Here is a 20,568-nt window from a genome sequence, read left to right as displayed (position 1 = left end):
GCAGATTTTTCACTGGGTGGTTTGATGCATATGAAAGTGTGTCTGATTCATAGCAAAGTGCAGATACCAAGGCACCACTGAATGGCAATCTGTAGGTGTTATTAGTCACCACTTACCATCACGTCATCATGTACTCAATGAAGGGATTATCTTCTGGAATTATCTGTCCACTAGAATTAAAAATGTTCCACACATAGCGATATAACTTCCTCAGGTCATTCGATTTTCTTAACATTGAGTGATAGGCAGGCTACACACTAACAAACATTCACGCTGACATTGCTGCCCATGGTCAATCGACCAATCATTCTCTACACGGAAAGTTCCCAGCATCCTCAGTGAGAAACTTCTGACTTCTGACGCCGCCCACAATTTCAGAGACATTGAGAATTATAACAAGGAGAAGTGAAGCTGATCTGATGTGTTGTGTTGTGCTGCCCCATCATAATAATAAGGGCACACTTATTAATAGATACACTATTATATTAAGGCGGCACTTAGTCTGCAAAAGCAGACAGAAAGGGTGAGTTGAAAAAGTCTAAGACGTTATGCCTGAAGTGAGTATTTTATAATGAGTGAGTGCAACTAGTTCTGTCAGCTATAATTACCAATGCGAACATGGAACATTTAGGAAAAGATAAGGATGGGAGCTTTTATACAAAGTGAGTATAGCTCAGCTGCCAGATAGACATGTGCCAACTGTTACTGCAGAAAGCTTATCCTGGCAGTAGCAGGCAGTGCTACCAGCTCCTCATGTCCATTCTTAACCACAGCCAGGACAGCAGTCTGCAGGACCTGCAGCCAAACTTGAACATCAACAGAAACATAGTCTCGATTAAAGCCCACATAGACCGGAAGCTCCAATTAACGCTGCGTTTGTTTGTGTGTGTATCTGCGTCATTACCTCGTTTATGAAACCCTAAAGTTTCAGAACAAACAGTTCAGCCACTGCTGAGAAAATAGTGTTGTATTGTTTTCCTGGGCTCTGCCAAGCGGATCGGCACTTCCTTAATTTGATGTCGTCATCAGAAATCCTCACCACTCCTCTCACCACCGTAGCGCCTCCTGGTGCGGGCACTCGTCCGGGCACATCCGGTTGCGTACATTCAACCGCAGAAGAAGAAGAACTACTCTCGTTGTAGCTGCTGAGATGCAGAGCATCCACCGTGCCAGAGGGGGAGCTGTGTATCTGAGAGCTGGCCTATCTATTACGTCACTTCCATGTACCTGGCCAATCACAGGACAGTGGGAAAGCTCTCGTTGGCTGGCCAATCACAACACAGTCCACATTCTAGGGGTGTGGTTTTGGTCTGAAACAGCGCGGCTGACGAGAGCGTCAGTGAGGAGATATTTTGATCGGCTCGTTTGCAGCGATTAGGAGGTTTTTAACCATGAAAACAAGTTAATATATGTAAGTAGACCTCCATAACTAACATGTATGTGTGATACAAGCATTCTATGTCGCCTTTAAGTAAACGACAGATCCACATCAGAAGAATAACGCTCACCGTTATATAATCAGAATGTGTTTTCCAGCTCCAATTACAGTGTCAGGAGCCCGCCTGTGCCAAAACGGGAGGAAGTGATAAACAGTATCATGATGAATGCAAAGTTGGATCTTAGACGAGAGAAGGTTACATGTGCAGACAAGGCCTGAAGCTGTCTGACCCCTGGATCAGGTCAACGGATCCACACCAGTCAGAGAAAATGTAACGGAACTAATAATGACGGACTCTGCCGACCCCGAGCCCTCTGCCTTGTAAGCAAGAGCATGAGATATGACTTAGCCTTGACTCAAATGGTCAGCCGTGGAGAATGTTTGAATATACAGCCGGCTTCCTAATGAGCAGCCTAATGAGGCACTGACAGCGCTTTTGTCTCTTACTGTGCTGTTGCTCAGTCAGTGATCGGCTGCGACCGAGCGAGAAAACCCGATGACTCAGGGAGAAAAAAAGAAATCAAAAAAAAAATCAGTGATTTATTGAACGGTTAACTTTTTGCTTCTTCACCCCGGCATCGTTATTCATATTAGCAACTCTTGTGATGCAAAATCCTGACTCCATATGATATATGTAAGAATTGTTCAGACAGGCACATTGTGCCGTTGTCTCGGGCAATGCAGGCATTTCCATCCCCGCTGACACCGTTATTGTTCTCTGTTGTCACAAATCTAATTATCTGTTTTCAAAGCATTGCACTTTATGATTTTTTTTTTTCCGCACAGCTTATTGTTTTCTACACGCGCCCCACCACCATCACCACCACCACCACCACCACCTCCATTACCATTAAGTGTCTTTACTGTTTAAGTCGTAACTAAGCATCTGCTGGGTATCTGATGCACAGCATGCACGTTCACAGTCACAAATCATGTTCCAGCAGGACTTAAAATAAATGAGGCTCAGTTTATCCATGGAGAACACATTTAATATTTGCAGTGTGGGTTTTTTTTTTGGTTTGTTTGTTTTGTTTCTCTGATGTTAAACAGCAGTGGTAATTAGTACCAATCGTTGCTGTGATGGTTTCATTTGGTTAAGTTTTCACAGTTAAAATCGTGCTCCAATAACAAAACGCAGGATACTTTTTATTTTCTCCACAGCGGCCGAGGCCAGCTCACTTGGGTCCACATTTTAAAACAGACTGTAAAAATTGTCTTCTTCCTCGAATACGTCTCATTACATGGTCTTGGGGAGAAACTTTTCCTTTGCTGTAATTGCTCACAGCTTTCCCTAACTGCAGTGTAGATGGAGAGAAGCGTTTGAGGTTTCTGACCACTGACACCCTTGATACAGTGCGAAAGCGCTCTTACCCTGTTAGCCGTGTTTGTCGGGATCATGCTGCTGAATCCAAATGCTTTTTTTGTCCTGGCTGTGGCTGACGCCTGTAGACGCGCTCGGCCCTGTTAGTTTACAGCCACATTCTTTCATCACACTGTCTTTACCGTCATCTTTTTTTTTTTTATTATTATTATTATGGCTAAAGACAGAGCTTTAGAACAGGACTAACAAAGCAGCATCATTATCTTAACGTAAGAGTCTGCCCATGCTTTACCTCTCATTTATTTCACAGCAAGACTCCTGGGCTGAGAGACACAGAGAGACAGAGAGAGAGAGAGAGAGGGAGATCAATTAGAGGTCTCTTTGGCTTCGAACATACTTCTACCTTTCTCTCTCCCCACTGGTCCCCATGTACCGCTCCCATATGGCGCACCAAAATGAATGATGTCATTTTAAGGACTCCTACTAGCACTATAGAAGGCTGACGGAGAGAAAGAATCGGGATGTTTCAAGAGAAAGTTTGTTAATCTCACTTAAAGATATAGTAAAATAAACATACATTGATACCACTGAGAGGTACAGAGTAGGAGGGAGGAGCCAGCTGAGGTGGTTCGGGTGCCTCCTGGGTGTTTCCGGCATGTCCTTCCCGAGACCTCGCTGCCGACCCAGGACACACTGGAGGGCCTTGGGCTCCCCTCGGAGGAAGTTGCTGGCCTTGCTAAGGCTAGCTGCCCTCATGACCCGCAATAAGCGGAAGACAACGGAAGCCTAGTGGGCTACTGTATTGACCTTTATTAATCTCAATGCACTATAATTGGGTTGATGCTTCAGCTTTAACTGTTACGAATCAGTTGAATTGAGCTGTTCTGCAGTTACTCCTTCATTGCGTCTTCAAACCAGACTCTGGCAAGACTTATTCTGCTTTAATGAATGCTCCAGAGACATGCTAAGCTGCGGAGATTTAATGCTTTGAAGTGTTTATGTTATTGTTGTACACGTCTCAAGTCCAAATTATTTGCCTGAAGCACTTAAGGCATTTCAAAATAAGAAAAATTGTTGTGTCTGAAATGCTATTTTATTTTGATATTATTTACCTGGAAAGCTTGCTAAACCACGTTTAGCAGTAATTTAATTCCATTGTCTTTTGTGCTTTCTTTGCCTCTAACGTGTGCCATCATTCAAATTGTAATATTCATTTTGTTCTCAGTGTCGGAGGGGCTTTGTAACATTAATAAATTGCTGTTGCTAAGAGCTAAGGCTTCTTTCGTACAAAGAACAGTAATTGTTCCTGCATTAGAGAAGCGAGAACCATGCAATCCCAGAACAGGAGAACCGATGTGAGCGACACAATCAGCGAGGCGAATCCAGTGGAATGATTGTCACCTGAGTGTGTGAAGTACTGTGTGTGTGGGCAGGAAGGAGAAAGGACAGGGCGCAACAGCGTCATCCCTCTAAATCCAGCTGTGTAGTCTGGATCATTTGCTATTTAATGGCAATCATAACTCATTGTGCAGTTGTAATGTGTTCCACATTAACAGTGTGGGAGCTGGCTGTGGCTCATCTGCCTAATGTGCTATAGCTACAGGCTAAGAGCTCTCATCAAACACTGTTCAACTATCACTTCCCCCTCTTAAAGTCTTTTGTTTACTTTGTGCACTCTTCACGCCCACTCCGCCGCGAAACTTCGAAAGGCCCCAGTCACCTCTCACAGTGTGCGGTTTCTGCTCCAAAGTCTTTTGAGACCGTGGTTACCTATATTTAGCCATTAGAGGTTATATTTGCTCATTATTTTTTGTGAGAGCAGTGCAGTGAAGTCTCACTTGTCAGGGATGAGAGCATCTTCTGATGCTAATGAGGTGATCCTGTGGCCATGTCTGTAGTCCATATCGCAGGAAGGTGTCAGTCTGGTTGTAAACCTTTGCGCTTTCACTCTACTGGAAGCATCCAGTTTCTAGAAATAGAAGCAGCGCAGGTGAGGCTCTGCAAACAGGCAGAACTGAGAAATGCATGAGATGTTTGTGTCAAAAGAGTGATAGATAGTGATGGATATGCCTGGATAGAGACAGATTTAACCTAGTGTCATGAAGATATGCAGACACCTCCTCTTTGCACACGTGCGCACAATTCAGTTGCCAAATCCAAATAATCCTAAACTGAAACATGTATTCAGAGGCTGCCACAAAAACAAAAGCACCAATAATATAAAATGATTTTCTTGCTTTACATCTACAGTCACACATTTCCACTTTCCGCTGTATTAAAAACACACAAATAACCTGGGTATGCTTTTGTGGTATTGACTGGGTATCAAACTTCCTCTGTATCAACGTTGAATACCTAAGCCTGGAGTTTTTTATGTATTTTAATCTCAAAAAGGGCCAGGAAATGTCATTTTTCCAGAATAACTTTCAATATCTGGCAGTTATTAACAATTTGCTGCATGCTAAAATAGTGTATTAACAAATAAAACAAAACCTTCTATTTAGGAAAAAACACTGCAGATGTTAAATTTGAAATTTGAACGGTATAAAACATATTTGCAAAACCGTTTTATTGTTTTCCGATAGCACAAACTGTCACGTAATCACAGTAATGCAAATTGCCATGTCAGCGATACACTCTGTGTTGTCGTTCAATGTCAAATTTCTAAAGGAGATAATCTCATTAGTGTGTGTGTGTGTGTAAGGTTTGTTGAGAATGTTGTGTAATTGTCATTTAATGTAATTGTTACCTAAAAAAAACTGTCATTCAGGAATCGGCATCAAAGTCCAGATATCCACGATGATACTGAACTGAGAACACTCCACAACCAGTGCACCTACACCAGCAGCATCAGCTCAGTCCACCCTCCCAGGGTTTAAGAACCACCCCCTTCTCTCTCACCGTGCGTGTTTGCCTGAAGCGTACAAGGATTAGCTAAAGCGATTATCACAAGCTTTTTGCAGTTTTGTGAAGATGAATCATGGTAATGCTACACAGCGAAGCGCCTCATGCATCTCTAAACCCCACTCCTTGGTCTGTGATTTTCCAAACTCATAAGGAGCCAGTTGGCTTTGCCTCACTAAGCCCGGTGCAGGTGAGTCAGCTGTAACCAAATTGGCAACTTATCACAAGTACGTGTGTGTGTGTGTGTGTGCAACCAATCATATTTGATCACACACATACAGATGTCCATTGACATAAAGCTGCATGATTTTTCAAAGTATTGTAGTATTTGTCCTCCTGCACTTTCAAAAAACTATTCTAACATTGTCCTAAAATTTTTAACTCCCAGTCATTTCCAACACCCTGTGGAGACAAACCTCCCTTATGTAGCGTTGACGTTGCCGCAGTGCTATGACTAAAGCTCGGTTGCTAGACGTTGTCTCCCTTTTTAAGTGGCATATGCTTATTTTTAGTATTATGAGAGCGCAGCGTGCACATGTCCAGAGTAAATTGCAAAAGCTTACCCTACTTAAGCCTACGTTCAGCCGGCTATGTAAAACCTAACACTCCACTGGGGTCCTCTTTTTTTCCGACAGTACGGTGCGTTCCAACCACACATTTGCACCTCTCGTGCAGATGGTGTGGTCTAATCGTGCAGGCTTTTTTGCTGTTTGGCACCATCCCTCCCTCGCTCCACGCCATCTTCCAGACTGAACAGATGATCGCGGGCCTCTGCTTCCGCTCCCCAGCCCAAAAGGCTCCGGAGGATGTTCTCATTAACAGGACTTGTCAGAGCGACCTGCTAGCACTGCTAATTTCCTTCCCCGGCACACACAAAGCATACTGTACCATAAGCAGACCACACACACACAATCTCACCATGACGTCGTACACCACACCTAGATACAACCACCTCTGCATACACTTGCATCGCATCCTGTGACACATCGCTTCTCCAATACAGCTCCGGGGCCTTTTCCCTCTTGGATTACAAAACAATTAGCTCCAATAAAGGTTAATGCACCATCTCCTGGAGTCTGAATCGTGATAAATGTGCATGGGCTCGCAAAAAAAACATGTGTGTTTGTTTGCGTGTTTGCTTGAGAATTTGTTTCCGGGGCGTTAGGGGAGAGAAGGTGGGCTGTTACACTCCTGTCTGTTTGTTCCTCTGGGAGCCGTTGGCTGCCAACCTCTGTCGGCCTCTGTGTGTGTGTTTGTTTGAAGAGTGGTTAGCAGACTTGTCATATCAGTGTGCGCCGCATCACCAGCTGCAGTAAACCTTTCCTGTAGTTCATACCGTCTCTTAAAGAAGAAATATTAGGACCACTCAACCTGTGTGTCCGCACACACACAAGTAGCAGTGAAACCACTCGGACGTGGCCTTTCTTTGTGTAGGACTCTGTTATAGTCTGCAATCCCAAAGACAAATTTAGTTGACAGTTTTAAGAGCCATCCCTCACTCACTTCTCTGTAAAGGGCTCGCATTCAGCCCACAAGAAGGTTCAGTGCTTCCCTGGTAATAGAAATAACACCTCGTGCTCACACACATAACAACACAGATGCCCGAAGGAATATCTTGCCACGAATCATCGGTGACTAATGTTTTTATTTCCTTAGCTCGCTCTGTGACACCACACTCCCGCAGACGCAATCCTGCGTGTGCCAACAAACACACTGTCTGTTGTAACATAAAGGGTCACTGCTTGATAAGAAGATGAAGGGGGTTAGGTGGTAAAGTATAAGGAGTGTGATATATAGTGAAAAGGAGAGTGGATAACTAGGGCCAGGGCTGGGCTCGGAGCACGGGAAGCCAAAACAGAACCGGGAGGTACTTTGTCTGAAATAAGGGGAAAAGAAGGACAGAATAAAACCGGAAATAACTAACAAATGACAGCGTGTAAACAGCAACTGCTTGAAATTGAAATGTAACAAAAAGCAGATTATAAAACATCCTCCATAGGGTTAATAAGAAGCGAAACATTCTCGCATGTATATTAAAGTTCCACTTTTTTTAATGACCGCACTGTGGTTGTAGTGTTTGTGTCATCCTTTGAGTCGTCTCCCTTATTCGGCTGCTCGTTGAACTTCCAGCTCAGTGAAACTTCAGAACCACTAATTGCACCGTTCAGCCATCGAAGTCCACCATCATCCCCAGGAATTTAAGTATCACAGCTTGATGGCTATCTCACCACGGGGGAAAAAAAAAAAAGAACTGATTTGTCTTCCTCCTACTGAAAAGCAGCGTTCCTTATCCTCTGTACAGATTGTGTAATTACATGTATGTTTTTCCATGGTTTAAAGGCAAGAGGAGTTTCTCTGGTTGCTGCTTTCTATGCTCTGACCTCTATAATTGGAAAAACACAACCTTTTCTGAAAGTTTTTGATGGAGAGATGTTGATTAGATTCGAGAAACGCAGCCTGTATTTCCTCCAGCAGTAGGGGAAAGCAATTTTGTGCTGTTTCCTTCCTTGGGGAAGCTTGAGAAAACAATATGAAAATGATTTCTTTTCTTTACAACAAGCATATTTGATGCTTGCAGGCAAACACTCGAATGAAGGCAAAGTTGAAGGCTTTGTTTTGTTTTTTTTTACGGTCTGTACTAAGTTGTCTTTTTTTATACTTGTGTGTCTGCATTTTTTTTTTTTTTATTGTGACAGAAAAGATAAAGAGATGCAGAGGCTGGTGAAGTGGATCTTGGAGTGGATGATGTCCGGGAGCTGTTCCAGGGGGAGGTTGACAGATATAATGATTGGGGAGGAAAGGACACAAACACACACACACACACAGATACAACAATACGCTGACCTTGAATTCACTGACACCTGAATTGTGATGGGGTTTTTTTTTTTGAAGATGAGCTGCAGAGACCAAATGGGTAAGACTATGCTTTAATGTTGACAGCAATAGTCCACATCATTGTCAGATAGGTATTTTCCACATGTCTCCTCTGTAACTTAACACAATCAACACAGTCATCCTCGAGAGGCATGACGAGTCCTGCAGCCTGTATTACACCAGCTCATACGCACTGACCCCTCATCTGTGTGAAGGTCCAGCGGTCAGACTGCATCAGATCTCTTGCCGCAGGGCTTTAGAACGATGTCTCAGTGCGACAGTGCAAACGGGAGCGATACGAAATCTGGGCCAAAGCCCCCTGGGAGCAGTAACTTATACTGTACGTATCAAATCCATTTGCTATCGATCCAGAAATCGCTGTGAACCACAACCCACCCGGGCATTTTAGAGTTGGTTTCCCCGGGTAACCGCAGAACGGCAGGGGTAAAAGACCCAAAAGACGGAGAGGAGCGCGGGGGATGTGTTAAGTGTATGTCTGTGAGGACACAGGACTCTACGGTCGGGATGAACAATTGTGTTTTAAAACCATACACATCTTTGACCTGTTGAGGATAAGAGCTGGAATGCATTCAGTTGAGATGTTTAAGGTTAGGATGAGGGGCTATGCATAATGATGTGTCGTCCCCTCAGCTATATTTAGAATGAGACAACCAACATCTCCGGAAACAACAAAAAAAGAAGAAAACTTGGGGAAGCACTGACTTTAACTGCTGACTTTTCCCTTTCCGAGGAGATCCTTTTCTCTGCCTGATCCCTTTCTCTCGTTTGCTGCCTTCTCTCCGTAATTGCCAAAAAATAAAGATTTCCTGTCTTTTACTTATTCTCACTTTCTTTTAGCCTGTTCCCGATTGTACATATGTTGCAACAGTGCAGATGACAAGAACTGGGGGAAATGAATGTTTATTAAAAAAAAACAACACGAAATGAGGAAAATATGTGTTTTTGTTTTTCTCGATGGGGACACACAGCATGACGGATGTGCAGCTAACCGGTGATATCTTGTGTGGTCGTGGTGAGATTTTCGGTGTCGGTTTGATGAGTCATTTTTCGTGACAGCTTAATTTCAGTCGTGGTCACGGATTCATACGGGCACTCGCACACTGTGAGTGATTGATTGGACTCCTGATGCCAGCTCAGGCAACAGTTGAGTCGAGCCTTGCTGTGTGAGATGACTGAGAATTGATGAAGGCCAATTAAGCCTTTCTGTGCATGTTTGGACGCATACTAAGTTTGCAGTTATGTCTTATCCGTTTCTCCATGATGAATCAGAAACTGATAAGTCAAAGTCTTCTTCATGTCTTGAAGTGTCGATTTGATTGCTGTTCATACTAGGGAGGCACGATATTATCGGCACGATATCGGTAGCAGCAGATCTATCATCGGATATCGGCAAACCTACAGCTATTATTTGTTGATGCTCATTTATTTTGCACAGTCTGCTGCGACATGAGTATGAAAAATATTATGTTAATCTCACTACAGAAGACACTAAATGACCAGTTTAGTCTTTAGACCACATGTGTCACTCCAATGGCTTGCATGTGGCCCGCCCACCACTGTGCAAGGTGATGGAATAGAGACAGAATATAAGACTAAATGCAATATTTTTATAATAGTAATAAGACATTCGGTTGTAATCATTGCTTTATTCAATGTATTACACTCAACATGAAATTACATATATTTAAGCTGTTTTAATCACAATTATCCTCGTCATTATTTGTCATTATTTGTTTTTATTGTGAATCATTTTATATCAAAACAAGCACTTTTACTTTGCAATTCTGTCTAATAGCATAATGAATGTCTTATATTGCCCACCGGCTACTAAATAGTTGTTTTTTCCACTTTTTTTCCTCTATGTCGGCCCCCGCTTGCCCAGACTAGATGCTCATTGGCCCCCAGGTCGTTTGAGTTTGACACCCCTGCTTTAGAAGTATATATATGTCGGTTTTGTATCGACCCCAAGCACTCCCGATATATCGGCTAATGTGCATTTTTGTGCAATACACGCTTTGAATATTACGATACAGAAAGCCCCTCCACATATAAACTGGTTGACAAACCTAAAGAAATGCTCCCTTGGTAGCACATAATTGAATTAAGTACTTGAATGTAGATGTCGTTGAAGGTTCTCAGGTCAGAATCTTCTTCAGTAGGCCTGGTCCAGTCGCCCACAGCGAACTACTGAAGAAAAAATACTTTTATCCAGATGGCCCTAATTCATTCTGGGGTTTCCAACCCAAAGTAATGCTGAAGTCAGTGTATTTAGCCAAAGATAATTTGCTGGAATTACCCAGCGTCTCTGAGGTTCGACTTTTAGCACTCTATGATCTCCTTTCATCACGAATCGGTCGTGGTCGTGGCAACGGCCCCTTGTCGGCCGTACAACAGGGCCTATAAAGACTGCAGTGCTGGCTAAACAACAACATTAACAGTTTACGCTCACAGTGTTAGAGCATTGTAATAGTATTCAGATAAAAGAATTCCAAGTCAATTTAAATGAAAGAAATGTTACTTTAAAAGATAAAATGTATGCAGTGAACACACACATACACACATTCATAAGACGAGGCTGCTTATAGCTGACAGAATATTTTATGAATGTAAATATATGACCTCCATACTGGCAGGAGTGCCCTCAAGATATGCACATAATGTATATCACAGTAATGCACACACACTTGCCAATAGCTTTGTGTTTTCTTGAAGCCCTTGTTTTTTTACTCTATGCCATATTTTATTTATGTTGTTAAGTAATAACCAGTAGTGTTTTTAAGAGAAGTGTTAGGGGCTGAAGAATAGTCCAAGATCCATCTCCATCCTCGTGTGGTATTTTGGATTTTCACCCAGAAATAGTTGAGTGGTGAGGGGGGAAAAAAAAAGTATATCTGTGTTCAACCGAACAAAACAAAAAAAAAAAAGCAAAGTTGCTTAATTTTACATAAGACACCACAGGCCATCCATATCCAGGACACACATTTACATTCAGTTCATGGACATACAGTACTATTTTGCTGTATAAGCAATACAGAGAAAGTTTAGAGGAAACAACAAAGTTGTTATGTGGCCAAAGTTTAAAATCTGAATATATTTAGCCTCCCAGAACTGAATCATTATTTTTTTATGGTTTAGGAGATTTTTTTCCCCCCCTTCTTTCTAGTTTATTTCTTTACTGTGAACATGTAGGTAATTCAAATGATGGATACAGGAATAGCCATTTCCTCTTATGTCCTCCCAGCCACATAAACTGGCAGTCTGTGACCGTTGAAGGGGAACAGTCAAACGGCAAACTTTGTGAAGCCGTGAATAACATTAGCAGTGTCCTCATTAAAAGTGGTTTCATGCCAGGCCACTGACGGATGTGGCGCGATGTGTTGTGATCGCCTGTCCGTCTGTCGGCGCCCGCGCGTGGGCGATGTGGATCGGCGGCAGAGCGGGGTCGTCTTTCAACCGGAAGGGTCGTGGGTCGAGCGTGTCTACATGTCTGTGTGTCACTAGGGCATGACCCTTGACCCCACGATGCTCCTGACTGAGGCTGTGACGAAAGGTGTTTGATAGAAAGGAGCGCTGCACATAGATGCCCCGTATGAACGTGTGAGTGAATGGGTTAATGGCACCGAGGGGGTCATCAAGACTCGGATGGTCAAACATGGTGAAAGGTCAAAGTTAAAGGCCATTGTGGCGACACATTTTGTTCCTTAAGATTCTACTTAATTCTACAAAATATAGAATATAGGGGGGGGGGGCCTCTGATGTTTAGCCCACATTATGACTACACACTCCAATCGTGCCTCTGATCAGCGGCCCTGCTCGTCGCTCACCGTCCATCTCTTCATTCTGTCCTTCTCTTTCTACCTCTCCGTTGCTCTTTTGCACTCCCTTTCTCTCCTCTCTCGTTCCATTCATCTATCCATCTGTCCCAATCTCTCGGGGAGGCCAGCACAATTAACCTGTTTAAACAGCCATCTGAGCATCCCATCCATTCCAGTGTGGCTGTGTGAGACAGAGCCAGTTCACCGAGCCAGGATTTCAGTGCCAGGCCCTCATCCACTGCCCTCTCCAGCCTCCACATCCTCCCAGTCCCTCCTTTTCTCATTCTTCCTTTCCTCTTTATCCCCCTGTTTTTGCTTCCTCCTCTCTTGTCCTCAGAGGGCCTGATTAAAACAGGGATTAGGGCGACAGAGGAGATTTAAAAATATTTCCTGTATTGTTTTTTAGAGCAGGGTGACAACTGAAACACTCAAAGAACTATATAATAAAAAAAAAACGGCTACAGCCCCTGGAGAGCTTCACTTCAGTGATGGCAATCTGCCTTTGAGCTTCTTTCCATTTGATTCTTTAATGTTCTTCCACTCATTCTTTTAACTCACCGCTCGCCACCTCCACACACTTCTCTAACCTCTCATCTCTGTCTGCCCGTGCCTTCTTGCTTTCTCCCCCCTCTCCTCTCGTCCTCTCTCCGTCACTCCTGTGCCTCCTTCTGTCCTTTCTCCCCTGATTGTGTCCCTTTCTCACTTCCCTTTCAACACTTGTCACCTATACTTCCTGTCAGGCTGCATGGCCAAAGCACGCCACAAGAAGGTCACACCTCCTTGCAAGTATCCCTCTCTCACCCTTGTCCTTGTCTTGCAGGGAGGAGAGGAGAACTTTAATTAAAAAAGAGGCGAGAAAAGTGAAGATGTGTTACGATCCCGCCCTCCACGTATTAGTCATTAAATAAAAAAACGTGAGATATATGAGCTGCCCTGTGGGCAAAGGCACACTTTGTGTCTGCACGCATTGACTGCACCGTGTGAAAGTGCTGGACCGGCTGCTTGGCACACTGGGGTGTCGGTGTCGTTTTCCAGATCAATGCACGACCAGAGCTTTAGACGACTTGTTTAATGTGCAGTCCCGTGTCGCCGGGGCCGTGTTGCTCTCTTGTTGGCCAATTTTTATACTCTCTCTCTTACAGTAGTATTGACCCAAGTGAGTGAAAGAGAAGCTGTGTGTGTGTGTGTGTGTGTGAGAGAGTAAGAGAGAGAGAGAGAGAGAGTGTGTGTTGATGAAGAGGTGAAATTGGCACTGTCTTATTTTTTAACTGATGGAAGAACAAGGCCCCCTGGGTATTCTCTGCAGCCTGTCACCTCATTTTTGTCTTGGCATCGGTTTACTTACGTCGGCTTGTCAATGCTGAGAGATGCAGGCACACACGCAGAGTTGTTTTTATGTCATAGTGAGGACATGACGCATTCCCTAACCGCAGCCGTCACGACGATGTGCCTAACCTTAACCTTTAAAGGTGACATAGAGTGCTTGTATCACACATATATGTTAGTTATGGAGGTCTACTTACATATTTTAACTTGTTTTCATGGTTAAAAACCTCCTAATCGCTGCAAACGAGCCGATCAAAATATCTCCTCACTGACGCTCTCGTCAGCCGAGCTGTTTCAGACCAAAACCACACCCCTAGAATGTGGACTGTGTTGTGATTGGTCAGCCAACGAGAGCTTTCCCACTGTCCTGTGATTGGCCAGGTACCTGGAAGTGACGTAATAGATAGGCCAGCTCTCAGATACACAGCTCCCCCTCTGGCACGGTGGATGCTCTGCATCTCAGCAGCTACAACGAGAGTAGTTCTTCTTCTTCTGCGGTTGAATGTACGCAACCGGATGTGCCCGGACTAGTGCCCGCACCAGGAGGCGCTACGGTGGTGAGGATTTTTGATGACGACATCAAATTAAGGAAGTGCCGATCCGCTTCGCAGAGCTCAGGAAAACGATAAAACACTATTTTCTCAGCAGTGGCTGAACTGTTTGTTCTGAAACTTTAGGGTTTCATAAACGAGGTAATGACGCAGATACATACACAAACAAACGCAGCGTTAATTGGAGCTTCCGGTCTATGTGGGCTTTAAACTAACCCTAACCTAAACCTAAACACAGGTCACCCTAAAACCAGGTCTTAACCCTTAAAAGGCCCTTTAAAGTTGTGGGGGACCTCACAGATATAGTACACACACACATTGATGCTGCTTTTCAGCTAAATTTGTCTGTCCTTCATGCTGTTTGTGTATTGAGCGAACTACTGAATTGAGAAGTTAGAGGGGGGGTTATGCTGTTTTTGTTCCCCCCTCCCTTTTGTTCATAAGACTAGGTGTGCTAAAGAACGGTCCATAACGTCACCTCAACGTAGTGCCAGTGATTACAATGTAATCCTTACACTAAGGGCCATTGTAAAAGTGATTTTTATTTTTTATTCAGTCTTATTCGCTTTGCTAAGATTAACTCATTTCGCCGGGCACAGTTACACACATCGCACTCAGTGTCCCACGCATGTCTCGTGAGACTTGGGTTGTTGCAGGAACTCTTAAGTGAGAGAGAAAGTTGGAGAAAATCACTAAATAATTTCATTTTAAAGTATTTCATTAGTAGGGGGAAACAAAGCACTTTCTGTGGACCTTTAATGGACTGTTTGCCGTTGCTCCTGAAGATAAAGATTCAAGATTCAAGAAGTTTTTATTGTCATTATGAGGACATAATGACATTTTTGCAGAGACTCCCGGCTGAGGTACACAATAAAATAGCAAAAAATAACGAAGGACTTAACACATAAATAAGACATAACGAACGAGAGGCTTAACCCTTAAATAAGACACAACAAAAGACTTAACCCTTAAATAAGACACAACAAAAGGCTTAACACTTAATAAGACACAATGACATGTAAAACCTAACAAAATATAAAACTACAGTGTGTGTAAAGGTGGGGTTCTACTGGACCTTTACAATGCCATTCATCTACACAACTCCAGATTTATGCATATCATAGATGTCACGTTGAAATGGACTTACCCTTTAACTGTATCAATGTTTTATTATGTTTATCTCCACTGGAGAGATCAATCCTACTTCTTGACATACTAATATTACCGCTGAGTATTTAAAGGGAACCGTCTGATAAATGTCAAGACAAAGAAAAGAAATAAGATTCAGAGAGAACTGGATTCAGGGTTGGCTTCAGTCGTTACATTCTTGAGTAATCAATGAATCCTCTGATCTTTAAATGATGACAATAGAGACAGTGTTCAGGTTCCTGTGAAAAGACGTGTGAAATTGACTTTAGTTCATTGACTTTTGGAAGTTGGAAGGAAACGAATGAAAAAGAATGTATAAGTTAAAACACTTAATTACTGACTGATTAAACAATCATTTCAGCTCTGATTAAATACTGGAAAAAAAAAATGACCACAACTAATGAACCATTTAATACAGACATTAAAACCCAAACATACATGTTTTATGGTTTATGACGTGTGCCTTGATTACCCAACTTAGTGTGAAGTTTTAGCTTAAAGGTCTGTACTTACCAGGGCCACAACACCGTCTTGATGCACTCGGAGAGAGACGGACTGTTTTCACAGTACTTGAAAATGCAATAAAGTCGAGTTTGAGCTTTGTTTTTGACTTCTCGTCGTTGCCAAAACTCTGTTTGCACAGGCACATGTGTGCCAACAGTGCTTTTCTGTTGTTCTCACCCCTCACTTTACAAAATCTAATCTTTGAGGGAAAATAATAATGGTGCAAGAAATGAGATTAGACAAAAGGAAGGAACCGGACGAAACAGACCAAAGCAAGGAACATGTTCGAGGCCTTTATTTGGGATAGAAACGTTCGGAAATACAAAGAGAGAGAAGCAATCTGATGAACAGAAGAAGCTTGGCTTGATGTAATCCATCTTGTGTGTCCTCCTGTCTAGAACGGGACACCTCTGCAGCACCTGCCTCGCGCAGTGCTGTTGAACAGCTGTCCCACCTGACTGAGCTCCAAGGGGCTGTCTGGACATCTGGCCTTGGAGAGAAGAGCACCGACATGGTCACAGGCTTATTTAGGGACAGACGGAACAAAAAAACGCGGCGTAGTCTCTGTAATGAAAGCCTTGTTTCAGGTGTGAAAAGTGGAAGAGAGAGATCCAGAGATGGTTTTTGGCTCGAGGTTTTTGTTACGTTGTGCTGCGAAGGCATCGTAATCCCGCATAGGGACTTCTGACACACATGAAGCTCAGTTTTCATAAACAACAAAGCAGGAAGCGCCGTGCCTCTGTAGTGTAAAGCGCTTCCTTCTTAATGTGACAGTATTTAATATATGCCACAGAACACAAACCTTGTTTCCGTGCTGACCGCGCTCTCGCCGTAGCTTACGATAACTCATTCCAATTACATACGAGCACACAGGGACATGTTTTATTTCAGTTGCTGCACATTAGGCCCAGTTTCCGATCTTTAGCTCTAATCGTTCGCAGGATGCGAGGACGCTCTGAAGATTGAGACTCCAGTTTCCTTTTTCAGTTCATCCCAGCAGACTTTTATTTTCAGCCTAATTGGTGTAACCTTATATGGACAAAGCGAAGATATTGTTTTTCCAAGAAAAAAGGGGGTTTAAAATGGATAGTGACGAACATTATTTTGAGAAATTGAATACAAATGTGTGTTTTGGGAGATTTTATGTTTACATTGCTGCTGCATCTCCCATGACATATGTTGTATATGTAACCGGGGTATACTTTAACCCGTAATTCTTCCATGTAAATATGTTAAAACAAAAAAAAAACTAAGGGTCTGGGATCACCACTTGATATAGAATAAAAATGTGTGTCCTGGTTCGAGATTTTCTTAAAGAGGATACAGTTATGAATTGAGTGAACTACATAACTGATATCTCTTGAATGATTGACTTCACACAAAGAAACTCACACAATTGTATTGTCTTTTTGATATCAAAATTATTATTTGTAAAAAAAATATAGATACATAGATTAAACCACCATAAAAAGTCCACTGAAATATTTCCACTCATAAGGAGCTGACTTATGACGTCCTTCTCCTTCAATAGTCGGATCGGAAAAAAAAAATATAACAAGCGTATCCCAGAAACCACCTGGTGGACTTGACCGTAAACTGCCCGAAACTGCTGTAATTGTTGGAAATCATAACAAGACAGTGAAAAATAATACAATGGTGCCTGATAGCAGTTTAAATTGAATTAATTAACTACTGCAACAACACAAATACAGTAATCCTCACTAAGGGTGGGTTACATATACATGTCTCAAACAGCATCATTTCATCATGGTATGGATTCCAGTAGATGTTGACATGATTGCGTCACATAGTGTGAGCAACGTTGTTCAGTTCTACCCGGATTCCAAAGGTGTTTTATTGGATTCAGATCCGGTAAATGTTGAGGGCAGTACAAAAGTACGTACGGTGATGAAAATGGAAAACAATGAACCTGACTTCAAGCCGTTCTCCTAATATATATATATTGTTTGAGACTACGATGTGACATTAAAGCACCGCGCCACAGTATTATGTCTCGGTGAATCCTAAACTGTGAAAAGAAGAGGATGTGATGACACGTGAGGCAATCATGGTCCAGGATGAAGTCATGGTGGAGAAAATGAGCAAATCTGCGACGATTTGGCATTGATCAGAGCTCATTGTAAAGATCAAACCTTCAGAATGCAGTGGTTGACTCTGTATTTGCAGAAAAAGTTCAAGTTCATGTCCTTAACACACTTGTAAACTTGGCGAATCATCGTCAGTGAGCCGCATTTGTGCAGTTACATGAATTCCCTTTGCTTTCTTAAAAAAAAACGCCATAATGTATAATTATAGAAGTTAATTGTGTGTCGTAAAACATATTCTATTTAGAACGTGTTTAATAACGCCAGAATAAATGTTTTTTTTTTTTTGTTCAGTATGGAGCTTTTAACTCTCAGGACTCCCATAGAAATTGAACATTATCAAACCAAAAACCTATATTGCTTTATTACAGCTTATGATATGCGACACAGGCCGCCGTGTACTGTAACCAGCTGCTTTGATGAACTTATATATTAAAATCTCCTCACTTCTCCTTGTCTACAGTGAAGTTTGACGACTGCATGGGGAACGAGGCGGTGGTTTTCCGCAGCAGCAACCCCGTCTTCACCGTGCGGACAGACGGGTCCATCTTCGCCCAGGGTGACGGCGCTAGCCTGGAGGAACCGGTCCAGTTTAAACTGACAGCGAGTGGCCCACAGACACATGTCTGGGAGACTGTGGTGCAGCTGGCACTGATTGACCCGCCAACAACTCGACAAAATGAAAATGAGGTGAGTGACGCACTCGGTGGGCGCGAGCACAAATATCATGCTTCACATTTCAATTATGATCCCAGAGTTCCGTCTTCCTGCCACAATTTCTCTAGTGGTCTGGTGATAGAAACAGCCAAGAATTAGGTCAAACCTCCATGGGGTTTTGAAGAGGGAGAGAGAGATGTACGGGGTACAGCACACGGTTAAAAAAAAATATGATAGAATCACATTGCCACAAGGGGAGGGTGCGATTCCCTTAAGCCATAAGCTGTTATTGGAAAACATCCTGTGCCTTGGATAACCCTGGGGTCCTTGACTCTTCCTCATCTATTTAAAACGCTGTCAGTGGTCAGAGGAGGATGAAGCAGCCTTTAACTCAATTGGCCCCATGACGGCAGAACCACACCGGGCAACGGCGTCGCTATCGGCACACGTTAATAACACACGCGATTGGGAGACAATGCGGGACATGCAGGGGACACGGGACAAAGTGAACTGAGCCTCGCTAGAGTCGGATGTCTCTTCGCGGTCGTGGAAACGGAATAAAACGCTTGGAAATCAGCTGACAAAGTTTAAACAGTTACACTTCAAGGTTGCTATTCCCAAAGCTGCTTTCACACTAGAATTAACAGGTGTATCCGGGATTTTTAAAGGCGGGTGAGATCATAACAAACAGTGTTTCTTTCACCCCTACGTCACCTTCATTTAACACGTTCGCACTGGTGCCATAACATTTGACCTCACGTCACTCAGGATCAAACACAGTTTAACACCTTAAATATCTATTTAAGGTGTTCCTTTACGGACCAACCCATGAAGGATTACCACCCGACTCCACAGGCGTTCATTACATTGTTGGTTTTGTGGCACACAACTTAAATGTGTTGATTAATTCTCCCACTCTCGTAGTGTTGCTTTTGGCTGCAGCAGTTCTATAAACCCACAGTACACTAAGTTGGCCAGCACTGGCAAAGAGATTTCACAGCCAGTTGGTGAAAAAAGTGGAACATTTAAGGAGCCAGATATTTCCTTTAGGAGTTGGTTTAAAAAAAACAAAACAAAATAAAAGAGTTAACACAACAGTAAATGTAAGACTTTTGTGTACTAATTGTACTCTGTTGATGTTGGACGTGTAAGCGGCAGCTGTGTGGCAAAGACATCCGCATAATAGAAAGTTGAACTGTTTCTGTTTAAAAAAGAGAATTTGTGTTCATTGGATTAAAAGTCAAGTGTTTAAAAGTTTGCAAAATCTAATGGTGAGAATGCAGAATGCCCAAGATTGTCAGGGAACTACGGTGGCCTGTAAGTCCTCTTCATTTGCCCAGTAAGCTTTTATCTTTAGCGACAGTGTGGCTGCGTTTCCATTCTAACTGTTCCAGGTAAATATGTTATAAATAATAAAAGTTTTTTTTTTTAAGCTTCCTAAATGTGAACCTAGGATTTATTTGAAAGCAAAAAAAAAATAAATAAAAATGAGTATAAAATTTCCCTGTTGCCCTGAAGTTTGAATTTAAAAAAACTGACTTTTTCTGACTTTTCCAAGTTATTCAAACTTCTACTGCTGGCTTTATTTAGAATCAGAACATCATTTGTTTTCGGATTGTTGTTTTTGTTCTTTTGGAGCGAAATGGCCCGGAACCGAAGAGAGATTTAGAGATTTAGAGTAGAACATCATCTAATAAAGCATCTGTTATTCGGAGAGAGGGTGTATAAAGTCGTTTTCTCTGGCTCTGAATAGCTTGGCCTTTCATTTTGACACTTTTATAATTCAGGTTCAAGTGATTCACAGGTTATAATGTATGAAGCGTTGAATCAGTGATAACCTGATTGCTGAGGAAAGAGTGAGGCAGCGTCCGAGGTTAGAAACAATGCTCTGCTCCCACTCAAA

The 20,568-nt window shown here is 42.7% G+C and overlaps 1 protein-coding gene across 1 annotated transcript in view; it reads left to right on the top strand.

Moving 5' to 3' along the window:
- Positions 1–20,568, top strand: part of LOC122777647 (cadherin-4-like) — a 227,804-nt gene that overhangs the window by 132,035 nt on the left and 75,201 nt on the right. The window contains exon 4 of the mRNA XM_044038999.1: positions 18,472–18,698. Coding sequence (XP_043894934.1) covers positions 18,472–18,698 — 227 coding nt within the window. The remainder of the gene's footprint in view (positions 1–18,471; positions 18,699–20,568) is intronic.

This window comes from Solea senegalensis, linkage group LG11 (genome assembly GCF_019176455.1).
Source record: "Solea senegalensis isolate Sse05_10M linkage group LG11, IFAPA_SoseM_1, whole genome shotgun sequence".
In the NCBI taxonomy this organism is placed as follows: Eukaryota; Metazoa; Chordata; class Actinopteri; order Pleuronectiformes; family Soleidae; genus Solea; species Solea senegalensis.
This window is presented reverse-complemented; position numbering and strand designations above follow the sequence as displayed.